Raw genomic sequence first — 21199 nt, 5'->3', positions numbered from 1 at the left:
GGTGAGGACTAAGCTCAATGATATGCTATGCATGGACACAGATGAACAAAACATCATAATCATCGTAATCATGTGCATTCAATAACTTGATGCAAAACGTCATCATTTTCATTATATTCATATATAAACATTGCTTACTCAGTTAAATAACAGCAGCAGCATAGTCAAGTCGCATAACAGCAAGGAGATATCAATATATCAACAACAATTTACTAGAATCATAATCATTTCAATTATATCTTACATATTGCATAATACCTTAATCATGCTCAAATAATATCAACTTAACTCAATAGCTTTACAGACTGCATTAAACGTTATCATAAGGTTTCATTACCAATTAGGGGTTCACTCTGGACCAAAAAGTGCGACACAGATCGCACAAACACATAATCAAGTTCATCCTGGTTGTACTCGCGAGGCGAGAGTACTTACTCGCCATGGCGAGCACCACTCAACTCACAAACTAAGCTTGTTCTGGGTTCCCTCTGATCCTACATTCATTCCTAATCAATACTAGGTAAGTTCAGGTACTCAAAGGCATACAAGATTCAACTAAAAAGGTCGAAACACGAAATATGACATGCACTCTGCCTAAGCTCGCGAGGCGAGGAAGGTTGCTCGCCATGGCGAGTTGAACCAAACAACTCGCGAGGCGAAGGAAAGGGGCTCGCGTGGCGAGCGATGAAGATCATCACTCGCGAGGCGAGGATCATCACTCGCCGTGGCGAGCGATGAACAGAAGCACGGGCAGACTAGGGTTTTTCTCAAAAATCCAACACACAACATGGTTCAAAGCCTAATTTTGATTCCAGAATTCATCCTAAACATATTCTAGGGTTAAAGGACGGTTTCTACATCAATCTAAACAAGTTTTACCGTTTGATCATCAATTTTTAGGGTTTTGACCTAATTCCAAAACTTCTCTAAATCAATCCTAACTTGGTCAACTAATCATCAGAATTACAGTAATTAACATTATTGAATTATTAGTCTCACCCTTACCTGGTTATGAAGAAATCGCAGCTCCCTCTATGCTCTTCTCCCTTCTAAGCTTTTTCTCCCTTTTCCAAAAGTTTTCACGTACAATGAGTTTCTAAAATATTAGGTCTTCTCCTATTTATACCTCTTTCTAATAACTTATCTTATCTCACTTCCTCCCCCAAAACTATCTAAAATATCAAAACAGCCCTCAACTAAATATTTTATATTATTTTCAAATCTTTATTTTATTTAACAATAAAATAAATCTCATATCATAATCAAATCCTTCAATACTCATAACTTAACACGTCATCGATCAAATCATCAAAACATACCAAAATCATGCATATACTATATAATTATCATATAATCGCCTAAACTCGATTAAATAAACGATTAAACGAAAGTGGGCGTTACAAAAGCCGACAGCAAGACGGTGGTAAAGTTCCTTAAAAAGAATATCTTCACCCGATTTGGAACACCAAGAGTTTTAATAAGTGATGGAGGGTCCCATTTCTGCAACACACAGCTTGCTAAGGCATTAGACCATTATGGTGTGAAACACAAGGTAGCATCGCCATACCATCCTCAAACCAACGGCTAAGCCGAGGTTTCAAACCGAGAAGTGAAAAGAATTCTTGAAAAAACAGTCTCAACATCTCGGAAAGATTGGTCGACGAAGCTTGATGAAGCCTTGTGGGCTTATAGGACAGCATACAAGTCTCCTATAGGTCTCACACCATTTCAAATGGTCTATGGCAAAGCATGTCATTTACCGGTAGAGCTCGAACACAAAGCTTTTTGGGCACTCAAATTTCTGAACTTTGATCAAGAGAAAGCCGGTGAAAGACGGAAGATTCAAATGCATCAACTTGAGGAAATGAGGAACCAAGCCTATGAATCCTCAAGATTGTATAAAGAAAAAATCAAGAAATACCATGACAAAAGGATCATGCAGAGAAACTTTATGCCTGGACAGATGGTGCTGCTGTTCAATTCAAGATTACGACTCTTTCCGGGCAAGTTAAAGTCTAAATGGTCCGGACCTTTCATGGTTAAAGAAGTAAAACCATATGGTGCAGTAGAGCTTGAAGACCCAGTTACCAAAGCTAGCTGGACTGTGAATGGGCAGAGACTCAAGCCCTATTTTGGAGGTGAGATTGATCAGCTTACGTCGACAATTTGACTTGACAATCCGTGAACTTAATGAGAAAAGCGTCGAGCTAATGACGATAAACAAGCGCTTGTTGGGAGGCACCCCAATTTTGTAAGTATATTTACAGTTTTAATGCATATTAGGTGTAGGAGTCATGTGCATACCAAAATCATTCAAAAATCAGAAGCCAAAAGAAAGCAATTTGTGTACTGTCAGAGCTCGCGAGGCGAGTAAAACAACTCGCCATGGCGAGTAAACTGGTCATTGACTGCGTTGACTACCAAATAACTCGCCATTGCGAGTAAATTCGCTCGCGAGGCGAGCAGTAGCAGTTATGACAGTCACGGAGTTCAAGACCACTAACTCCTTCATTTATTTCTCTTAACTACCCATTACCAACAATTTTCCTTTCATTTTCGGTTTTCATTTCTCTCTCATCAAAATCTCTCAAACATTTCTTCTCCCAAACAAACAACAAACCCTAAAATCTCAAAGTTTTCCACACAAATTCAAAATCAAGTCAAGTCAAGCTTCACATCTTTCATATCATATCTGCACTTGTATTTCTTTCAATTCAGGTTTGTTGTTGTTTTCCTCCTTAAGCTTTAATTCATGAATGTTCAAAACCCTAGGGTAGAAGATTTTGCTGTGTACTAAATCTGTAAAAATGGCACCCACATGACTGAGATGAAACAAAATCATGCATAAATTCGTAATGTCCTTCATTCATATCCACATCTTTTGATAACCCTTTTGTAAAAAGTTCCAATAAAATGGGTTTTTGTGGAACAAATTCGATTTTTCACCAAATGCATGATTTAGTTCATCTTACTGTCATCATCAGGGTCGCAATGGTCATAGTTAGGGTTAGGAATCATAAAACTGGAACAACTTTTGAAAAAGGGTCGATTTTTGCCAATTTCTAGGCAACTCGCCATGGCGAGATCCATCACTCGCCTAGCGAGTGTTCATTTGAAAAACCCAGAAATTTTGTATTACTCGCCATGGCGAGTACAATAGCTCGCGAGGCGAGTTCCATCAGAACCTGCATCATTTTCTCTGAAATGAAGTCTCTGAGCTTGAAATTGTTTCCTATAGTTCCATACTGATATTTAATTGGTTATTTTGTCTTGTGTATGGTATTTCCTGGTTGTTTTGCAGGTATGGCACCCAAGAAACCTGTGAATACCGGAAAAAGGAAGAAAGGTGAAACATCCACATCTCAACCCCCACCTAGAAACCAAGACCAAGAGAGATTTAAATCTCGTTACCACCAAGATAGATACAGGGAATTGCTTAAACAGAGCATGTGGCCCGAGAAAGTGTTTAACATAAACCCTCAAGGACCCTACCAAGACCTCTTGAAGCTTTTAACTGACCAAGGGTGGGGAAGACTGCTCCAACCTATCACCGCAATCAATGTTGAGCTCGTGCGTGAATTTTACGCCAATGCTCTTCCTGAAAACCTCACCGAGCCATTTGTCTATGAAACCTTTGTGAGAGGTCGCACCATCCGCTTCGATCGCGAAGCCATGAACATCTATCTCGGTAACAACTTCCCACTAAGTGATGAGGATGAGATGGATGAATTCCATGACAACCAAAATCGAGGCACCTTTAACATTGAGCCAATGAGAGAAACAATCAAAAGGGCTATCTTACTAGAGGGTGAAACTTATGACGTGAGTAATGCTGGAAGACATCACAGAGCACAATATAAACTCATGAACAAAACTTGCAAATTCATCCTGAAGTTTATCCTTCACAATGTCAGAACTAACAACCACTTGTCCGATTGCACTGTGGATGTATGCCCACTCATATACTACATTCTCAAGGGCTTCAAGGTTGACATAGCCCGCACATTAGCATGGGAGTTAAGGCTGGTCACCCTTCAAGGAAAAAGTGAGCCAAAAACCCGCCTAGCTTTTCCTGGACTCATCATGGGCTTGATTAAAGATTCACGAATGAAGTTGCCCACCGCTGTACATGAGGAACTCCGGAACCCCGTTGATGATGACTTCATCAGACGTTACATCATGAGTGACCCAAAGCCGGAAAAAGGAAAACAAGCCTCATCTTCTCAGGCACATCATCCACAATCAGGGTCCGAACCATTTCAGATGCCAACCCCAACTGCCTTTGACTTTGCCAGCTACACTCAATGGCAATACCAGTGCCATACCCATACTTGGAATATGCTGGAAGCTACAAACCGTGCTAATACTTATCTTCAGCAGTCTCAGTATTTAGTGCAGCAGCAAGCAGGGTACCCTCCGGAGGTGATGTCACAATTCATGACACCAGAGGCTTTTCAGGCTCATGTTTCTTGGCCTGAGGGCAGGCCAGATCCTTACGGAGGGGGTGGCTCATCGTTCGGGACGCTTTCTGACGATATATTGATGGGAGATTCTGATAGAGACGATCCAGACAGAGTCCCAAGTGCAACTGGTGGTTCAGATGATGATGACATGCAGGGTTGAGGAGGAAGAGAAGAGACGTGAAAGCTCACCTTTATTGAGTGACATTTTATAAGCTTTCAGTCGATTCTTTCCTTCTCTTTCATTTCCTTTATTTGCTTTCGATGCCAGCTATTTTGACAAATATTTGCTTCTGTTGTTTTATCTTGGCACTTATGACTCATAATTTTGTTTAATTATTACTTTGTTCACTTATTGTGGGATATTATGTTTAAACAATTGCTTTAATTAGTATTGTGATGTTCACATTGTTCAAGTTGTATTGTGTTGTTTTAGTTTAGCACTTTTGGTTTATATCAAGTACTTTCTTTTGAAAATTGTGGAAGTTTCTCTAGTTTATCACTCTTGCTTATTGAAAGGAAAAATGCTCAAAGCTTCAAATTTCAAAGCGCTTGAAAGATAGCCAAAACTTGAGCAAAATTCTCAGATGATTGATAATGATAGATAGTTTGTGATAAAGCGCAAAGCCAAGGTACAAGTTTCTAGTTTTTCTAGGTTTTTACTTGAATAGGAAACGAGTACTTTGCACAAATTTCAATTCATTTAGTTCTCCTCGATAATGTGTTTGTTTGTGAACCACTTAGTACTAGCCAAAAAGTGAGGAAACCTCAAATATTTGTACTATATGCAAGGAGACCGGCATTCATTGTTTTAACTCGGTCATTTTATATTAAATCTAATATTTGTTTTAAATTGTGTAAAGACATGGAAAGGATCAAGGCATATTTTGTTTAATGAGAAAAACATATTTGACCACAAATAGCCTACCTTGTGAGAAGAGCGAGTATTTGCTAACCCACTTGAGCCAAATGAATCAAGGTCCTCAATCATGAACTGTCAATTCATAAGCACAATGCTTGATGAATTCGCCCTAAATTTTTCAAAATCCAGTTCATTTTTGTTGCACTATCGGACCTTGATATGTTTTAATTGTTGAACCATAAACCTTCATTGTTATTTGTCCCTTTTTGCCATAGATTAAGGGAACTTTCAAATAGGGTATATTTTTATTCAAGTTGGGGAGAAAAAGGTAGATGTCATCATTTGTCAAGTAAATTGGTGTAATCAGAAATTTTGATCAAGACAACATTGTTTGTATATGCAAAAAAAAAAAAATTGTACATGATAAAAATAAGAAAAAGAAAGAAAAATCCAAAAATAGAATAAGTTGTCAAGATCAAGGAGTATCATGTTTTAACACCAAGGGTTTGTTAGGGAATTCTAGTAAATTTGTCTTTTGAATGTAAATAGAAGGAAGGTTCCCTTATGTTTGGCCATTTGAATTCAATTGCCCCACAAATGTCAATTCTTTTGTAGCCTAGCCAAGTTACAACCCTCAAAGACCTTTTGATCCATGTTTCTATACTTTTTGAAATGATAATTGGATGGACATATAACTTGATTTGGATGTTAACTTGATTGCCGGATGTGTGTTCATAACCCTCACTCATTTGATTTCAATTGCATATCCACTTGCAAAGAAGTGTGTTAGGTGTGGTTCGTGAATGAATGTTTTGTTGACTTGAACTATTTGACATGAACTTTGTGCATAGGACTCATTTCATATTTGTGGTAGAATTCTAGATTAGTTGGAAACTCAGACTTGCCCGCGCATTCACTTTGAATCATTCATCTGAAAATGTTTTCAAACCTTTTGTACTTATGTCTTGTCATATTAACTTGTTTGATTTTCAATCTTTTGTTTGAGGACAAACAAAGAGTTAAGTTGGGGAGAGTTTGATAAGTGCTAGAAAGTTGTATTTTAAGTGATATATTTTAGGCATTTTTGTTACTTGTTTTGCAAGTTATTGAGGGAAAAGCCGAGAAATAAGTGATTATTGCCCTTTTACGCTTTATCTATATTACTTCACCCATTTGTGCAGGATTTGAACTCAAGACATCAAGCAAAGAGAAGAAAATGGAGAAAAGTACAAAAAGGCAGAAAAATGAGATCACTCGCCTCCAACTCGCCATAGCAAGCATCAAAGGCGAGCAATTCCAGTAAGCATCAAAGATCCTTCGCCACCAACTCGCAATGGCGAGTGGAAGGCGAGCTTACTCGCCATGGCGAGTGGAATGACTCGCGAGGCGAGTTAGGGCGGTTTAGCCTCTGACAGCTGACGTGGCGCGAACCCAATGGCGAAGGAACCTCAACTCGCCATGGCGAATGAATGAGCTCGCGAGGCGAGTTGATGCAGAGTCAGAATTGTATAAATAGCCCACTCAACCATTTCATTGATATACATAGTTTTATACTTAGTTTTTCTCTGAGTTTTTCACTTGTAATATTTCTAGAGAGAGAGATAGGGCTTGTGCTTTATAGAGTGAGAGTGATAGAAAGTGAATTCTACATCACTTTGTTGAGAGATCACAAGTGTGTAATGGATCTTTCTCTTTCAATTCATCCTTGCAAGGCTTCCATGACAATGAGTAGCTAAATCTCCTTTGTTGGGATTAGAGGTACTTGATCATAGCTTAAACATGTAATCCTTTGATTTATAAATATATGGTTCTAGCATTTGATTTGATATTGATGTTATTCTTGCACTTTAATCTTTATCTTTGATTTAATTGTGATTGAGAAATACTTTTGAATCTAGGTTTAGAATAACCATCTATCAAAACATAGGTTCTAGACATGGAATCGATGCTTTGATAATCACCTTGAGTATCCAAACCTAAAGCTTTCTTATCATTTAATAGATTGAGAAATCATCGATTGAACGATAAGATCGACTCTTGAATCATTCAATAGTTTGAGACATCGACCATTGAATGATACAATTGATTTCACAATATTGTTTGGACACGAATGGTGTTGTCGAGGGATACGTGATAATATCAAAGAAAAGCTAGAATCCATGTATGATCATTAGGTTACATGTGACGCTCGATCAAGGAACTCTAATCCTAACAAGTTTACGCCCTATTAATCTCAATTTTATCATTTGCAATTTAGTTACTAAAACAAACAACCAATTATCTTTTAACTTAGAATGATATTTGGTGTCGAACGGTCCGCGATATCGCACTAGTCCCTGAGGAGACGATATAAATACTTACAATTGTTTGATGCAAAAATACTACATCAGTACCCCTGTCCTATCTTATATTTCACTCAAGCCCGGGTGTAGGACTTATCTCACCACTCACGTTAAGAAAGAAGAAAGAAGAAGGAAGAACATGTATACAAGTATTTCCATCCTTTATTTTTGTTTTTGTTTTTGTTTTAAGCAAGTTATAGCACAAAGAATTAAATAAAGCCAAGTTAGGCTCAACCCTCTTAAGGGTTTCTCCAGTGAAGTCGCCATTTCTGTCGCGTCTTTTTTCGGAGACCAAGGCTATTTGATTAGCTTTTGACTCACTAATTTATTTCACGACTGAACATTTAATTTTTAAGGGGAAAAAGTTCAAAACACCCTATATTAAGAGATTTAGGGTTCGGGGGTTGGTTATAATTAGGGAAGGTATTAGCACCCTAAATATTCGTAGTACTCTACGAGAACCTCTTGATTTTATTTAATTAATGTGTTATAACTTGCTTGCTTTTTTTTGTTTAAAAGAAGGAATTAAAAAGTAGCGATTAAAAAGAAAAAGAAAGTGAGGCCTAATTTATCTACATTTTTTATGATTTGGAAGGACATGGTCCCCTGTCTACGTACCCGTGAGGGATCAAAACCTCGTAGTTCGGGGTACAAAATGACATTTGATTGGTTTGGTGTTTTTTATTTGTTTTGAAAAAGATTTTAAAATGAAAAGCCATGTGGCAAATGAGTATTTGTTTGTGTTTTTTAATATTGAAAAAAGAGACTTAAAGTAAAGTTAAATTGATTGAAGTTTGATTAAGAAAAGAAAATAAAAATGCGGTCACTTGATTTAGATCAAGGTTTATTATGAAAATATTTTTTGTGATTTTGATTATTTGCATGTTTTTTGTTGTTTTCTTGGAATATTAAATAAAAATTAAACTAACGGAGCAATAAAAATAAAAGCGCGTGGATTTTTGTAGTGACGTTGGATCACCACAAAATCCCTAATCTAATTTTTTTTCATTTTTGGATATATCTAAGGCGGTAAAGAAATAAAAGGACACACACACCCACACACTTTTCTCATTTATATTTACATTGGACCTAAATACATTCTAATTGCTGGAAAATACATAACAATAATTAAAATGCTAAATAAAATAAAATAAAATAAAAATGCAAAAATGCTAAAAAGAAATAAAATGCAAGAAAATAAAAGAAATGGACAACCGAAGGGACAAAATTCCGAAGGGACTTTTTCGAAGGGACTTATTCCGAAGGGACAGAAAAAAGAGGGAGAAGAAAAGAATAGCTCGTCAACACAAGCTAAATAGGGAAAAGAGAGAAAAGTTCTTTGACAACTCAAGAGAACTTTTGGTGTGTGAAATTGTGTGGAATGAGGGCTCTATTTATAGGTGAGGAGGTTGATGAAAAATGGAAAATTGGTTTAATGGAAATGATGGACAATTATGGTGAATTTTGAAAAAGGAATGTTAAAGTTGACACTTGACTTGATTTTTTTTTTTAGACCTTGTACATTTTATTTTGGACCTATTGACACTTTATTTTTTTTTGGACACTAATTAATTAAAAAGAAATAAAATAAAAATAAAATAAATCTAATACGAAATAAAATAAAAACAAATTAAACTAAATTATGTAAAGAAAAATAAAATTAAAAGATGGAAAATAAAAATTATTAAATATAAAAAAAAGTAACTAATCTTAAAATTAAAATTAATAAAAAGATGGAAAGAAAATAAAAAGAGAAAAGAGGGTCCGACTCGGAATAAAAAATGAGGTATTTTAAAATACCTCCCTGCCGAATTTTTCACTGAAAAATCAGAGATCGATCAGAGTCAAGTGACATGTGTCAGTGGGGCCTTATGTCGCCTTAGGTCAAAAATTGGGGTATGATAGTCTTGATATTCTTTCTCTAAAGCTTCATGTTTTTTCTCCATCGACTGAATATATAACAGAGTTCGGAGAGTGCTGGTCCCGGCATCTTGCACCAGCTCGTCGAATTTCCCATGAAAAGCGGCATCTTTGTCCACTGCTGAAAACAAGACGTTGTCTTCCTTATAGCGGCGATAATTGATATCGCGATGCCAGAACGAAGACTCAAAAGCTGCATCAGCCTCCACTGACAAAGCTCTTCTGCCTCCTTTCCTCCCTGTTTTCATTTTCTTCTTTATCGGGGAAACGGTTAGATCATTCACCTCGCCTACTACTACCTCGCCTTCAGTAATTTTCTCATGAACGCCATCCACGTCGCCTCCGGCGGATTCAGGGTTGGTAACAAGTTCCCTTTTCTTCGTCCCTTTGCGGAGGATCACGCCAGTGGGATCGCTCGCTATGCGTTCTTCGGAGGCATGTTTCTCTTTAAGGGCTTCGAGATACTTCCTCCTCTCTTTCCTAGACAAAGGCAACATTGGCATTGTACAACAGGAAAAACAAGGTATGTCAGTTAGAGAAATATAAAAACAGAAATTAAGATGGTGAAGAATGAATCATCGAAACTCACGAAGGTATAATTCAAGGTCCTCCGAATCTCCTTCTTTGTTTAGGAGTTTTCGGATATCTGTATGAAGCATCCGATCTAAAAAGCCAACTACACCTTGTTCATAAAGAGTCATATTTTGATAATTATAGCCTGAGACAGCCAAATGGTTATGATGAGATAAAACCGCAAGTGCACGGTCTTACCGAAGTAGTATAAAAGAGTATCGTTCCGACAAGGAGTAGTTTAATTTAATTAACCTTTGGAAATGATTAGAAGAGAAAAGAATTGTAAGTTGGGGGTTTCAAACGATTGAAAATTAATAATATAAAAGGAGCCTTGGGATCGTTGGTTTCATCTAAATAACAAGTCCTTCACAAACCAAACTAAAAGCTTATAATGTTATGTTAGACCTAATTTCTCGAGACAGTTTCTCTTATGTTCCTCTAGCAACCAAGCCTATTTCGCTGACTTGATTACTATTAGATTTTGGTTCCTCTAACAACCAAGCCTATTTCGCTGACTTGATTGTTATTAGTTCCCTTGAAGATCGAAACTATATGTCTCAAAGATTGCAAAGCCTATTTCGCTGACTTTGCAATCCTTGTCTAAATTCACTTGTTCGAATATCAAAGCTCCACTTTGGTTTTATGAATTGATATTTGGGATAATGGATAAACAATTATCAAACCCTCCACTTTCGTTTCCACAGTTTGATAATGGTTGATCCATGTTTAAGCGGTGAATTTAGATAAGAAATGATTTGATACATCTTAGAAATTCTCAAGTCTAGAGTCTTTATTGCATTGTATTGTGAACACCACTGATTGTATATCAAGTGTTCAAAGTCAAACATTTTCTATGTAATTTTGTTTGATTAGAAGCCTCTCGCCTGCGTGCTTGAGCATTAGAAGACTCTTGATTTAGTGCTTGAGCATTGGAAGTCTCTCGCCTGCGTGCTTGAGCGTTGAGAAGTCTCATACTAAGAGAGTATTGAGCATTTGTAATCTGTGTGATTATTAGTGGAAATCTCCTTGGAAGTGCAAGGGGGACTGGACTACTTCCGGATTGTGGAAGGAACCAGGATAATTGCTTGTGTCTCTCTTCTTTTTCTCTGCTCTGTTTGATTCCGCTGCATATCTGATTCTGAACATCACATCAGAAGCATTCCTAACCAGCTTCTAAAGTGATACCAGAAGAAGAACTTTTTAAGAGAAAAAGAAAACACAATTCAACCCCCCCTTCTTGTGTTTTTCTCACCTTCAATTGGTATCAGAGCTTGCTCTGTTATCAAAGCACTTAACCGTGTAACAGATCAAGATCCGAGAAAAACATGTCTACTGAGGACCCTGAATCTTCTACATCTACAAGGTACAATAATGTTAGTCATGACTATGGTACATCTGACAAGAAATCAGATTCTGGAAAAGCTCCAAAGTTCAATGGAGATCCAGAAGAGTTTTCTTGGTGGAAAACCAACATGTACAGCTACATCATGGGATTGGATGAAGAGCTGTGGGATATTCTTGAAGATGGAGTTGATGATTTGGTTTTGGATGAAGAAGGAGCTGCTATTGACAGAAAGATTCACACTCCTGCTCAAAAGAAGCTTTACAAAAAGCATCACAAGATCAGAGGGATCATTTTTGCTTCTATACCTCGCACTGAATATATGAAGATGAGTGATAAATCCACTTCTAAGGCAATGTTTGCATCACTCTGTGCTAACTACGAAGGTAGCAAGAAGGTTAAAGAAGCAAAGGCACTAATGCTAGTTCATCAGTATGAGCTGTTCAAGATGAAGGATGATGAGAGTATAGAGGAGATGTACTCAAGATTTCAAACTTTAGTATCTGGACTGCAAACTGAAGAAGAGTTATGTTGCTTCTGATCACGTAAGCAAGATTCTGAGAAGCTTGCCTTCTAGATGGAGACCCAAAGTAACTGCCATTGAGGAAGCTAAGGATCTAAACACTTTGAGTGTTGAAGATCTTGTCAGTTCCCTCAAGGTACATGAAATGAGTCTGAATGAGCATGAATCCTCTAAGAAGAATAGATCTATTGCTCTACCATCTAAAGGAAAGTCTTCCAAAGCTTACAAGGCCAGTGAATCTGAAGAAGAGTGACCAGATGGAGATTCTGATGAAGATCAATCTGTGAAGATGGCTATGCTGTCTAATAAGCTTTAATATCTGGCAAGGAAGCAGAAGAAGTTTTTGAGCAAGAGGGGTGGTTATAAGAACTCCAAGAAAGAAGATCAAAAGTGATGCTTCAACTGTAAGAAGCCTGGACATTTCATTGCTGATTGCCCTGATCTTCAGAAGGAGAAGTCAAAGAGCAGACCTAAGAAACCAAGTTTCAGCTCTAGCAAATTCAGAAAGCAAATCAAGAAGAGTTTGATGGCGACCTGGGAAGATCTGGATAGTGAATCTGGTTCTGATAAAGAAGAAGCAGATGATGATGCAAAAGCAGCCATGAGGTTAGTGGCAATAGTATCATCAGAAGCTAAATCAGATTCAGGAAATGAAAATGAGGTATATTCCAAAATTCCCAGACAAGAACTTGTTGATTCTCTTAAAGAACTCTTATCACTATTTGAACACAGAACCAATGAGTTGTCTGATTTAAAAGAAAAATATGTTGATTTAATGAAACAACAAGAAATAACTCTATTGGAACTAAAAGCTTCTGAAGAAGAACTCAGAGGGTTTAACTTCATATCAACCACATATGAAGACAGACTCAAGATTCTTTGTCAGAAGCTACAAGAAAAGTGTGATAAAGGTTCTGGCAATAAACTTGAAATTGCCTTGGATGATTTTATAATGGCTGACATAGACAGAAGCAAGGTAGCTTCTATGATCTACAACATATACAAAAACAATGGCAAAGGGATCGGATACTCTGAGGAGAAATCAAAAGAGTACAGTCTCAAAAGCTATTGCGATTGTATTAAGGATGGATTGAAATCCACCTTTGTACCTGAGGGTACTGATGCTGTAACTGCTGTTCAGTCAGAACCTGAAGCTTCTGGTTATAAGGCTAAGATTACATCAAAGCCAGAAAACCTCAAGTCTAAGGTTATGACAAAATCTGATCCTAAGACTACAAATATCAAAATTCTGAAAAGATCAGAACCTGTTTCTCAGAGTCTGATTAAACCAGAACCTAGAATCCTAAAGTCAAAGAAATTTTCAGATCCATTCGATTTATTTTGTTAAATGTGTTCATGAGATACTTATATAAATTTTGGGGAGTAAGGATTTTTGCTGGTATCATTGTATATTGTTGTTCCAACTGAGGTTACAACCACAACCACCACCAAGTGAAATGATATTTGCATAACCATTTTGTGACAATTTTTGACAACTCTCTCTCATACTCATATGATGTTCTTATCCTCTCTCATCCTTTTTCTCTATCTATTGTTTTTTACCAATAAGAAGAGAGAAAAAGAAAGTTGTCATCAAATGGTTGTACAAATACCATTACTCATTACCTAAACTCTCATTCATAGATGCCACTTGATTGTTCAATTCAATTTTTTTTTTTAAACAGCCAATTTATTCATAATCCACCTGTGCAAGACACACAAAAGCTAGAAAAGATACAAAAAAAAAAGTATACCGAAACGAGCCCTGTATTTAGGTTGAAGACCCAACCTAAAAACCAGCCACAAACCGGCCACACAAGGACTGCGCCGAACATCGCCCAACCAGATCCAAAACCAGAACAGCAGACCCATATAAACTAGAGGGAGCTGCTGTCCAGGTCACCCCGCAACATGCCCAGACCCGTAAACAACCATGGCAGCAAACCCGAAAAGCCCATAGATAAAAACTACCTACTCACACAATCGCCGGGGTCCCAACACCATTCATAATAAAAGCAAGGCGGACACTTTAATCTAGTCAAACTCTATCTCCACAATAGGACCTTAATCTCCTCCACAATTTCATCAATCGCCTTTGAAATGTTTTTGAAAATCCTATCATTTATCCATTTCCAAATTACTCAAATTGTCGCATGCCAAATTAGCCAAACCCCTTTCGTAATTTTGTATTCGCGACTTCTCCGCTCCAATAATCTAAATACACGGACAAATTTGGAGTAATATATCCAACCCAAAATTTTACTCCAAACCGAGGACAAAAAAGGGCAATGTAAAAACAAATGACTAAAAGTTTCATTGTAAACATCGCAAAGCGATCAATTTGTTCAATTCATACAGCAACAACCAAGCCTTATCCCACTAAGAGATATGAATTTGTTTGATTCATATCCTCTTCAAAAAAATTTGTTCAATTCATATTATGTAAAGCTAGTTTCAGATTATTTCTAAATCATTTGAAATTCTTAAAAAGAACTACCAAAACTACACAAATATTTGGAGCAGGTTAGGTTAAACTGTTTAAATACAATTTATTAAGTGGTTAAATAAGATGCTAACAGATATTTGGAAATCCGGAATAAAGAAAGTGAGGGTTGAATAAATGAGCATACCCATGACTCCACTAACGACACTGCGCACAGCGCAATTGTTCCAAATGTCTTGGCCGCAAATTTCCTCAACAGTTGGCAAACTTAGGGGCTGAATAATAATCAATATACAATAATAATCCACAATGTCAAATACCTAAAACCAATGGGGACTTATTTTCATGCATATCAACTGTTTGTTGAAAAGTTTGTTTAAATGTTGTATCATTCAATTGAAGAATCTGAAACAATTCTCTATAATAGGAGAGATAACAGAACTAAGCGAACATAAATTATTGTATGTAGACCTGTTACCGATAATAGAACTAGAGATAATGCATATTGGGACGATGCCATAGATTATGTTGAAAGCTTAGTTCCAATATTTTGAAAGTAAGTTACATGTTTGAATTTATGTTCATCTGTGTATGTTGTTTTATAAGAATCCATTGTGTGAATATTCTATTGCATTATTGCTTAGGCTAATTTAATTATCTACATCGTGTGGCTTATATTGAAAAAATCTTTATATAACTATACAAACATGTTGGGATATCTTTTCCGTGGTAACGTTTGCACTGTATGACATCATTTCAGGACAAAATTTGGAATATCTCTTTTTTCACAAGAACATGACTGTTTCATTTTTAAAGATAGAAAAACATATTTTTTTTGTTGTGGTAGTTACAGAAGCACAATTAGATAACGGAACTCAGCATATATTTGTCAGCATATTCTATCTCTTTAAAAAGGAAAACAATGGTGGATTTTAAGAAGCCTAGGAACACTCCATAAATATTCCAAAAAAAAAGAATGAATTACAAAGAAAAATCTATTGAAATTAACTATTACCACTAAACAGGAGTGCTAAGCACTTTAAAGAGTTCATCACAATTATTGCTCCCTATGGTTTTCGTAATGCTTGGCATTTTCCAATACTAAACCATGTCATCACAGAGCTTTCCCAAGTTCGGAGAATGCATCCGCCAATGACATTGTATACAAATAAATTACAGATGTGAAATAATATTGCAATTTGTCTTGCTCCCTATCACGTCCCTCTATCGTATGGGCAAAATATTTTGATCAAGAACTTAAACTATGATCGAAGAATACAAAATTGATCCAAGTTAATTCACTTATTGATGCCTCTCTAGAAACTTCTCTATGACGACTGAGAATGCGGCAAAGCCAGCACAGCCCATACATGCAGCTTGTGGACCACCTACAACCACACAAACATTGGAAACATTAACAAATGTCATTATGAAACACAGGTAGAGAACAGGTTTATAAAACAAGCAACATTGAGGGTTTCAATTCTTCGTTTTCCAGTTCCTTATCTGGCCTGATTACTGTTTCTTTTCTCTTCTTTTACATCAATTTGCGTTTCATCTAAACAGACTACAATGCACAACTTTCTTCTGCAATGAGAGAAGATATGAATAAAAAATAACAAGAAACCTAAAACTAGAATTACATATCTTATATTGAGCACTACATCCATATTGGGCCACTGTTAGAACCCCATGATTTGAGAACTTGCGGTTACAATTGTGTATTCTGATTTTTGGTTTACATCAACATCACTAAGTTATATTTAAATAGAAAACAACTTTGAAAAGGGATAAACAAAATAATTCTAACAATAACTTCTGTTTTGGGTGAAGTATATCAAGATAAATGTTGCTAAGCCACCACAAAGACAGCAACCCTCTAGAAGTGCACTTGATGAACATCACTTTGTGCTCTTCATTCACACCAGACTCCTTTTGTACCACACTCAATAGAGAATTAGAGAAATAGTCCATTCTCCAAAACTAAGGCACTACCATTTCAATGGATTTGTTGGCTCTCAATACTAGGATACTACATCAAGGTTTTCAGTAACACCTTAGTAAGGAGTCCCGGTTGAGAATGTAGTTCAACCTTGACTCTTTAAAAGCCGTGAGTAGCATTCTCTCTTCCAGAGACATACAAGCGAGCCTGGCTCATGAGTACCAATGCTTGTGCGCATGCACTCCATCACCATTACTTACTATCTCCTTGAGTATGCACTACAAAGACAATGATGTCGAAATGCATCCTTTGTTGCCATGCATTTTATGCCCAACAAAGATGTCTCCTAAAAGAGACAAAGTCAAGCTTTGCACCCGCGTAAGATACTCCTATAAATATGATTCAGTCTAAATTTCTAACCATCCCATAAACCATATGAAGAAATCCCCACACCATGACAAACAGTTTAATTTTGAGAAACACTGGGGTTATAATTATACGTTACAATTATTTGGCAAGGTAGTCAAACTCATGATCTTACTCATAAGTAAGATCCTTGACGACTTGGATTATCCCAATAACAGACAGAACCGCAATCTGGTAGGATTGTGTGGGATCAACAATCTTAATTGTAAGATTGGGAGGATTGGCAAATATTTTGGTGGGACCAGTGATTTTAACTCGAAAAATTTACTAGATTAGATACATAGAATTTGATTACTTCAAACTTGTTAAAAACTTGGCATTTTGTATCTGAAAACCATGTGTATTGCGCTACTTCAAATTCAGAATCACTACGCCTCTCTCCGGCTGTGACTCCCCTCTGGTTAGTAACCCTAAAACTTCGTTCAAATCTCTTTTGCTTTGATTTATTACTCTTTTATTTTGCTCCTATGTTTTCAATATACAATAATAATCCACAATGTCAAATACCTAAAACCAATGGGGACTTATTTTCATGCATATCAACTGTTTGTTGAAAAGTTTGTTTAAATGTTGTATCATTCAATTGAAGAATCTGAAACAATTCTCTATAATAGGAGAGATAATAGAACTAGACGAACATAAATTATTGTATGTAGACCTGTTACCGATAATAGAACTAGAGATAATGCATATTGGGACGATGTCATAGATTATGTTGAAAGCTTAGTTCCAATATTTTGAAAGTAAGTTACATGTTTGAATTTATGTTCATCTGTGTATGTTGTTTTATAAGAATCCATTGTGTGAATATTCTATTGCATTATTGCTTAGGCTAATTTAATTATCTACATCGTCTGGCTTATATTGAAAAAATCTATATATAAAATATTATATATATTTGACAAACTTGCTCAGCATGCTACTAATTTTTAGTATATAATTTGGTTCCTCTTTTTATTCATGTTTTGAAATTATTATTTCTTTTGCAAGTTCTATGCCTTTTGTCCTTTATTTACATTTATAAATTGTCATTTATGTGGCATTAAGACATCCTTTCTATTAACACTTAAATTACACAAAGTGCAGGGTTTCTGGATGATTGAGCTTCGAATTGACCCTCAAGCGGGTGTTAATACCTTGAACAGGATAAAATAGCGGTGGATTTGGTTTTAATTTGATTCAAAGAAATCAAAATGTTTCCTTAAAGATATTTGAGGATGAGTATTGATGAGTCAATAATTAGTAGTTTTAATATAATATTTGATTCCGTTTTACTTAGATTTAAGTTTATTTTATTTAAATATTATTTCCTTTTAGAACTATTTTACTTCAATTGCAAATTATTATATTTCAGGAACGAATGTTTGATAGATTGAGTCTTAGAGCAAAAGAAAGAGGATTAGAAGTTGATTCAGGATGAAAATATGAAATATGGGACAAAAATATGTCACTCCCCAGGTCAGCGAGGAGGCACGGCCCGTGCCACCAGCAGCACGGCCCGTGCCAAGCTTCAGGGTGCTCTTTTGCTGCTTTTGCTTCGGAAACAAGCTACCTATTTTGACCTAAAAGTCTGTGGTTTCTTGTTGAACATTCTAGTGAATAGTTCCTTAGGTTTTAAGTCGACATAAGACTAAATAGAGTAGCGAGCTATCACAACAATTCATTTTTTGTTCTTGGAATTCAATCAGTGACAATTGTCTTTCTTAATAAAAGTTATTTCTTTATTTCTTTGTTATTTACTTTATGCTTTTCTTCTTCTTCTTCTCAATGTCTACGATGAACATGAGTGAGTAGACTCTTCTTGTCTTGAGATTGTTGGATAAGTCTAATGACATAATCCTAATCAAACCAAGCTTTAATCCCTAATTTTATGTAACCTTGATTTCTAATCTATTTCACCGTTCTTATAATCAATAACAAGTATTAATCGAAGGATTGAAAGATGAAGTTTAATAGTTGTTATTGATTTATCACAAATATTAAGCGAATGATCGAAAGATGAAGTTTTAATATTGGAACAAGTGAATATAGATAAGGATTGCAAAACATTAAAATAGTCTAGCAAACCTTGAGACAATAAAGTTTCGAGCTTGAAGGATTTCAATAGCAATCAACCATGAAAATAGTCGTGGTTGCTAGAGAAACACACTCACCGAGACCGAAAGGAGATGTGATAGACTAAAGAGAAATTTGTCATTAGAAAGTAGGTCTAACATAAAGTTATAGGTTTAAGGTTTTGGTTTGTGAAGGGTTTGTCATTATGATGAACCAATAATCCCAAGGCTCTTTTTTATTATTATATTTTCTTTTAACCGTTTGAAAACCCCAACTTTGCAACTTAACCTTTTCTAATCATCAACTAAAGTTAATTGAATTGAACAACTCCCTATCGAAACGATACTCTATTTTTACTACTTCAGTAGAACCGTGCACTTGTGGTTTTATCCCATCAAGTATTTGCTATATGTATTGTCAAGCAAACAAGGTAGCAGATGCTTATGACGTGTGAAGTTACTTCGATGAAGGTTTTTGATCAACCTTTGAATCAAATCTCTCAGGTTTGTTCCATTGTAGTCTTTGGGGATTAGCACCTTCTTTTCTAAAAAAAAGTAAAACAATTAAAAAATAAACACAAAGCTTGTTCATTTATTATTTGGAATTACGATACATAATCTTCAATCATCTTATAAAGTAAGACGAATGAGGCAAGCACTAGAACATAACACTAAACCTCACTAATTATACAAAGTATATCATAGGAAAAGAAACACTTTCAATCAAAAGAACAACACACATTTGAATCTACACTATAAATAGATTCTTCTTCAAGTAGAAATTCAACTTATTTGGTAACTTAGCTTATTGATCAAGCTTTAGGTTTGCGAAGAAGAATAACCGAGTTGATAACATCATCCGTTGGATGAAAAATTGTAAGCACCTCAAAATTTACCATATCATTCTCCTCAACAATAGGATACAAAAAAGCTCTACTCCCTTTTGCACTTCTTACAAGCAAAACACTACCTTCCTTCATATACTTACTTATATGTCCCAAAATCTTCACTTTTTCACTTCTACGCATACCAACAAGTGCTGCCAAAAAAATGCAATCATATTGCCCTAACCTCTCCTTAGCTTCCATTATATCTTGTGTCACAAATTTCATCCTCTTTTCAAGTGCTTTATCCGAAGCCACGATCTTGCTAGCAACCTCATTAGCTTTCTCATCGATATCAAAATTATCAAAGTGAGTTGATTCCATGTGATGAGTTGCCAATATAATTGAACTTAGTGGCATTGGACCAGATCCTATAAAAGCTACTTTTTTTGCATCCACTACACCATTTTCTTTGAGGATTTTGTTTTCATAGTTTGCTAGTTTAACATAGTTTCCATAGTAAGGGAAAAGTGTTAAATTTTTTGCTGGATTTGGTGTTTGGCTAATGAAAGTTGAGAATTCAAGCTCCAAAAGTCCTTCAGCTTTGCCACAAATGGGAATGAGGCTTTCACGCATTGTCTTAACCTCTTGTGGCAAGGCTTCAATCTCAATGGATGAAGGGAGGATGCAAAGTTTGACTAAGTGAGTCAAAAGGGTGTTGACTTGTTTTGAAGGCCTAAGAGATTCTAGCTTAGAAATGGTTGTATGAATTTGCATGATTTGAGATATGAGAAGCTCTTGTGGAATTTCAGTTTCAAAGTTGAAGGATTGGAAAGATGCCATTGGATTGAATTGAAGTAATTTTAGTAGAAGTTTGAGAGAATGAAAGATAGAATGGAATAAACGATTTGTGTTTTGCTTGTGGAAAAATGAGAGAAAGCTTTAACTATTTATAGTTGTTGCATGGGCTTGGAAAAACATGCAATTATTGTTCGAATGTTATTTGAGATAATAACGGTTGCTTTCTGAAATCTCTAATGGTCAATAGAAAAGCATGGTGTTTCATGCCTTCCAAGATTAATTAAAAATGTAATCTTATTGGGTCACCCCTACACAAGACAATGATAGCTTGATATTATTATTTTAAATTTATTTGTTTAATTTGTTGTAAAAAGTAAAAGGGTTATGATTGTAAAAAAATATACATTCAATGATCAGTTTTAAAATTTCTATTTATTTTAAGAGTGTAATTTGTTTGCGAGCCGACCCTAGTTTTTTAGTGAGAGAAACTCTAACTTCTTTAAGTTTTATTTCTCTTTCACTCGTCGAGGAGGGGTGGTTTTAGATCATTTTTTGACCTAGAATCACCCTGTGCATCCTTTTTTCCATTTTCTTTCAATCTAAATAAGTGATTTCCACATATATCAAGTGTTTTTTTTGTGTTTTGTTTCGTGATTTCGTCGTCCGAGTGCGGCGTTGTGTTGTTCG

At 35.9% G+C, this 21199-nt stretch overlaps 1 protein-coding gene across 1 annotated transcript; it reads right to left on the bottom strand.

Moving 5' to 3' along the window:
• Positions 1-19451: 19451 nt before the first annotated feature.
• LOC25487054 (nicotianamine synthase) lies at positions 19452-20652 on the bottom strand. Its single transcript, XM_013608903.3, has one exon. It carries the CDS (start codon positions 20552-20554, stop codon positions 19700-19702), a length of 855 nt encoding a protein of 284 aa, XP_013464357.1. The 5' UTR covers positions 20555-20652; the 3' UTR covers positions 19452-19699.
• Between the last annotated feature and the right edge of the window lie 547 nt (positions 20653-21199).

This window comes from Medicago truncatula, chromosome 2 (assembly GCF_003473485.1).
Source record: "Medicago truncatula cultivar Jemalong A17 chromosome 2, MtrunA17r5.0-ANR, whole genome shotgun sequence".
Lineage (NCBI taxonomy): Eukaryota > Viridiplantae > Streptophyta > Magnoliopsida > Fabales > Fabaceae > Medicago > Medicago truncatula.
Note: the sequence above shows the minus strand (reverse complement) of the source record. Positions and strands in the feature narration are given on the sequence as shown.